Source organism: Tupaia chinensis, unplaced genomic scaffold, assembly GCF_000334495.1.
Source record: "Tupaia chinensis unplaced genomic scaffold, TupChi_1.0 Scaffold142351_1, whole genome shotgun sequence".
In the NCBI taxonomy this organism is placed as follows: Eukaryota; Metazoa; Chordata; class Mammalia; order Scandentia; family Tupaiidae; genus Tupaia; species Tupaia belangeri.
The window spans coordinates 215,834-221,497 of NW_006202199.1; the positions used below are offsets into that span (position 1 = coordinate 215,834).

At 34.5% G+C, this 5,664-nt stretch overlaps 1 protein-coding gene and 1 pseudogene across 1 annotated transcript in view; both read right to left on the minus strand.

The window, feature by feature from the left end:
• Positions 1-2,590, minus strand: part of LOC102477969 (intraflagellar transport protein 74 homolog pseudogene) — a 21,878-nt pseudogene extending 19,288 nt beyond the window's left edge.
• Positions 2,591-4,130: 1,540 nt separating this feature from the next.
• Positions 4,131-5,664, minus strand: part of LOC102478396 (olfactory receptor 5K3-like) — a 1,750-nt gene continuing 216 nt past the window's right edge. Inside the window, exons 1-2 of the mRNA XM_006163489.3 lie at positions 5,091-5,664; positions 4,131-4,246 (exon numbers count right to left, since the gene is read on the minus strand). The exon at positions 5,091-5,664 is cut by the window's right edge and continues 216 nt beyond it. Coding sequence (XP_006163551.3) covers positions 4,131-4,246; positions 5,091-5,664 — 690 coding nt within the window. The remainder of the gene's footprint in view (positions 4,247-5,090) is intronic.

The following is a 5,664-nucleotide window of genomic DNA, read 5'->3' on the forward strand; positions in this document are numbered from 1 at the left end:
GGAAAGGGAAGTAGGGAGAAAAAGCAATTTTACAATGAAGAATCCTTGAAAACTACCTCAACCAGGTGTTCAACATCAACCTCTAGGGCTGATAATGGTAGTGTTTCCCTTTGATCAAATATGATTTAAATGGCATTTACCTTGGTGATCTTCTTCCCTAAAACCCATAAGCCCAGTCTAATTTTAAAAAATCAGAAAAATTCAGGCTGATGAACATTCTCCTAAAAAGGGACTGTTTCTCCTCAAAATGATCAAGGTCATCATAAGTAAGAAATAGCTGAAAAATTGTAATAGCCAAGAGCAGCCTAAAGAGAAATGATGACTAAACGTAATGTGGTATTCTAGCTGGGTCCCTGGAACAGAGAGTATTAGGTAAAACTTATGGAAATCTTAGTAAATGTGGACTTTAGTTCATTATAAAAATTATGTGCTGATTTATTAATGATACCAAATGTAGCTTACTAACAAGATGTTAAGTTCCTAGGAAAATAAAAATGTTCTACTTTTTTTTGAGGGGGTTTTGTTTTGACATAGGGTACATGTGCTTGCTGGAATGAAAGGAGAGAGGGAAAGTGAGAAATCACCCTATGCTGCAATCTTTTCCCCATCATTTTTTTTTTTAGTTTTATTATTTTTTTCTTCCATTTATTTTTTTCATTTTCCCACAAGCATTTACTTTACATATCAAAAAATTTTAGCTAATAATCCATAGTTCTTGACAGTTAATAAACAACATTCAAAATTTCAAAAAACTAAATTTTAAAGATAATGTTCAAAATATTTCTTATAATTTTGTACAATTTTGTTTGTGACTCTATAACAACAGAGAAAGTATGGTTTTAAATATTTTTGAGATAATATTTACATGTCAACTACTCAAAGTGTTGAAAAGCAAGAAAACACTAGTCACACATAAACCTTCTCAATTCAACCCTGCCTACCAAGTATTCTGTGATATACCATCTGCGAGCAAAGATCAGTCTCTTTTCCTTCCTTCAATGTCTTTCTCAAGATAATCCTCTGGTGTGATTGCTCTTTTGCAGTCTCTGATCACAATGCTGGATTGGAAAAGCCCAGTTATTTTATGTTATAAATTCTTTCATAAATATTCTCTAATCCTCTCTTCCAGGCAGAACTATCTATGGTGCCAGGACATTCTCCTCCTGAGATTTTGTGTATGTGCACACACACACACACACACACACACACACGTTCAGCATGATTATCAAGCTGCTGGGTCTGGGACTTGACCTCCGGTTGGTCATATGGTTATCTAGTGTCTAAACCACCATGCTGCCTACTAGCCCCTAAATGTTCTAAACGTTTTAAGAAGTCCAAGAAGTGAAAGATAATCCTTCCAGGGAAAGGTCTTGGGAATGAAGATGGATAACAACTGTGGGAAGAAAAAAATTCACGATTCTAAGGAATTACTTATTCTAGTGATTGCTAATTGATATCAAAACCACTAAGGTAAAATTTAAGCAATTAGATCAATGTATCACCACTTTGTTAGATTTTAATGAGTAAAGAAACAGGTTATGTTTACCCTTGAAAGATCTGATGGACATTACCTTAACCAAGTTATCAGAGTTAGCATCACCAGTAACAAGACATTCTGATGTTAAGGTCTCATGTGATGAAAAAGGAATGCATAATACACCTGTTGCCAAAGTTGAATTTAGTCAATAGGAAACAAGGGAAATACAGATTATGAGACATTTTATAAGAAAGACATCTGCCCCAAACACATAAAAATTTAAATGTTATAAAAGAAAAATAATGCAAGAGGACTCATCTATGTTGAGGGGAACTAAGATATGAAATGGAAACTAAATTGTTTAATTGAATCCTTGATAAAACAAAACAAAACAAAACAAAACAAAAACAAATTGCCAAAGGGAACAAATTTGGCACAATTGAGAAAAAGTTGACTATGGGCTATGCATTAGTTGAAATTAAGTTTCTTGGGAACAATAAGGATAATATGACTATATATAAAATGTTCTTTTGAGATATGTATTGAAGTATTTATGAATAAAGTGTCATGAGATTGACAGTGTTTATATGCATTACATATATGTTTATATATATATATATATATATGTTATATGTATACATATACATTAGAACATAGTCAAATCAAATATCAAGAACATACTTTTAACAAATATCTGGGATTCCGTGTTGTGAAGGGAAAAGGTTAGGTGATGCAGAAAGTGTTGCTTGCATTCATGCACCCCTATCCTTTCTTAGTGTATTCCTTGGTTTTAGCTCCTATTAGGTGATGTATGAGTTATTGAAGTTAATTTCATTCACCTCCAGTCTCTTTTTTACAATCTCTTTGCAACCAATTGCCATATAAATTTTCTGAAAGATATAATCACATGGCTAATGCTGTCAGGAAAAATCCAATGTCCAGTGCCTCTACATAAATTCTGATTTCTTACGGTGTCATTTAGGGTTCTCAGTAAACTACCCCACTTACCCTTTTACTTCTTACACAGTGTGCTACCGTGTTGACTCTGGGCCACTCACTGTTCTCTCCCTCCTCCACACTCCCAGTGTCACACTCATTCCCAAAAGCAGACATGTTTTTCCCTTTTCTACCTTGCTGGAAACACTGAACAGAGTTCTTCCTTTTTTAGTATTGTGAGACTACTGATTTAAAGAGAGAAAATATTTTTAAAAAGCCAACTCTGTAGACACCTTAGGTTTAGTTTTTTAACAAAAATTGATTAAATAATTAAACCTTTACAGTCCTGAAGATAAAATAATTTTGCCCCCCAAAACATGTTAAAATACAGATGTAAAGACAATATAAAAGTAAACACTTCAATACTGATATTCTCATATTGTTCCTGTTTTATTTAGATATTGTGAGGAATATCTACTGGTGACTTCATTTCCAAAATACATTTTTTGTTGCTAATGTAATCATTTTTGTAATAACATCAGCAAGTAAAGAGATGCTTACTATCCAAACTTTAAAAAAAAAAAGCACAAAAGTGTCTCTGGTCTTACTAATTTCCATATTTTCCCCAAATATCAAAACTTTTTCAACTTATTAAGCACAATTTACACTGATGTTTAGTGATGCCATCTGCCAGGCTCCACAGAACTCCATTTCCTGAGCTAGCAAACATGTAGAGAAGGCAATATTGATTTAAACTCCTGGTTCATTCAAATGATGTGGATGAATTTAGGCAAACTACTCACTATGTCAATTCTGAGATTTATACTGAGAAAGACATGAAATATAATGCCTATTTGGTAGGTAATCTATAGGAAAAATCTAGTGTAGATCAAATGTAAATGGTAAATGAATATTCTTTCATATTTGTATTTTTTTTCTTGACAGGTTTTTATAAACTATTTTTTTTTTTCTTTTGCCATAGGGTGCGTCCACTCACCAGAAAGATAGAGAAAGACAGACAGGAAGTGAGAAATCACCTCCCGGGGGTCGGACATACCACTATCCCTTCTCTCCCATTCTCTTCTTGGAATCGGGCACGCATGCACACCTGTCTGTCGTGAGTTTAAGCAACTGGGTATGGCAGTCGAACCTTGGTCGACTACATGAGAGTCCAGCGACTTAGCCATTATGCCAACTACTGGTCCCCTATTTGTATTTTTAAAGAGAATTTCTTTCTTCCATTAGAAGGAGAGAGGAAGATGGAGAGAGAGACCCAAGAGTGTCTTCAACCTGCAGTTGGTTCCTGGTCTCTTCTGACTTTGATCACAGGCCTGGTTTGCTCATTGAGGTCCCAGGATGTGGTCCCAAGACCTTTCCCATGTAGGTCCAGTTGCACTAACACTGCACCACCACCTGAAATTAGCAAATTTGTACTTTCACATGATGAGTAAATGCCTTTGTTTAAGTGTTAAGAATTTTTACTATTTTCTACTTTATGCTTGAACAGCTCTATCTTTTGATGAATAATATAAACATATCAATAACATTCATTCAAATAGGTGTTGGAGGTATTCACATTAACAAGCAAGACAAAGAGTGATATCAGACTGAAAAATCAGCTTGACTTAATCAATACATTGAGAAACTGCACCATTGTACACGAAGGACAAAAAAATCAAATTACATGAGAACATTCAAATTCATTGGGATTTCAATATTAATAAACTCTCATAGAACAAGAGATGGATACATCCTCTTTACAGAGGTACTTTATTTCAGAGAATTTGACAGTGTAAATGATTATACTAAGGATGAAGAAGTTCTTGGATAAAAGTAAAGCTCAGCATGAACCCAAATTCCAACACAATTTATTAATAAATTCAAAAGAGGCTGAGAATTAAATTCAAACATACAGTTTTTTCTGTCAGATATGTTTAAGAATAGATTAAGATATCAGAACTTGGAATATAAGTGAGCTTAGAAAGTTATGTTTTGAGAGTCAAGAAATTTGCAATAAATTTTAAATGAACACTGACTTTATTTATACTGACTTCTATTCCTAGTGTTGGTTGCATTTGTTGAACATTGCACATACTGACACTCTGACATAATTAATACTAGGGTGACTAGTGACACTCTGAATCAATTTGTGATCTCAAAAACATTTATTTATTTCATACCTAGTAGTTTAGAGTTTGAAAACATTTTAGTAGATTATCTAATTTCTTTCTTTTTTTTTTTTTGGAGAGGTTTTCACTATAGGGCGCATGCGCTCGCCAGACAGACAGAGAGAGACATAGAGACAGAAAGCAAGAAATCACCCCCCAGGGGGATGGTCACGTGGCAATCCCTTCTCCTCCATTCTCTTCTCGGAATCTTGAGGACAGCTCCCAGCTGGAGTTTTAAACCACTGGGTCTGGGACGTGAACCGCGGTCGACTACAGGGGAGTCCAGCGATATAGCCATAACGCTAACTACTGGTCCCCTAGATTATCTAATTTCTAAATTTATTTGAATAAGTAAGTTTACTTGAAATCACAACCTCATCATGTTCTATAATTTAATATTTCATATGCAAAGTTCCTATATTCTGCTTTTTCAGTATGTCTTGATTTTGGAAATTGTTTAATCATAATTAATTTTACACAGGTGGTATTTGTTTTAGCATATTATACATTTTTCTTTGTCAATATCCCTTTCATTGCATTTATTACTTCTTTATTTCTTAGACTATAAATAAAAGGGTTTAATAAAGGAATTACTAGAGTATAGAAAACAGCAACAGGTATATCCTTATCCCCTTCTTTAAATGAACTTGGTCTAATATACATGTAGAGAAGAGAACCATAGAACAGTGAGACAGAGAGAAAGTGGGATGCACAAGTTGACAAGGCCTTACCACGTCCTTCTTTGGATTTCATACCGAATATTGTGAAAATGATGCAGAGATAAGAGATTACAACTACTGTAATAGTGGAGATTTGAATTGACCCACAAATGATAAGTATCATCAATTCATTGATATAAGGGTCAACACAGGAGAGTCTGAGCAATGGAACAAGATCACAGAAAAAGTGATTGATTAAATGAGACCCACAAAAAGTTAACCTAAACAGAAGTCCCACATGAATTATGGAATGCAGATTCCCAGCTATGTAGGCCCCTGTGATCATCTGAATGCAGAGTTTCTTGGACATCATGGTGTGGTACTGCAGGGGGTTGCAAATGGCCACATAGCGATCATAAGCCAT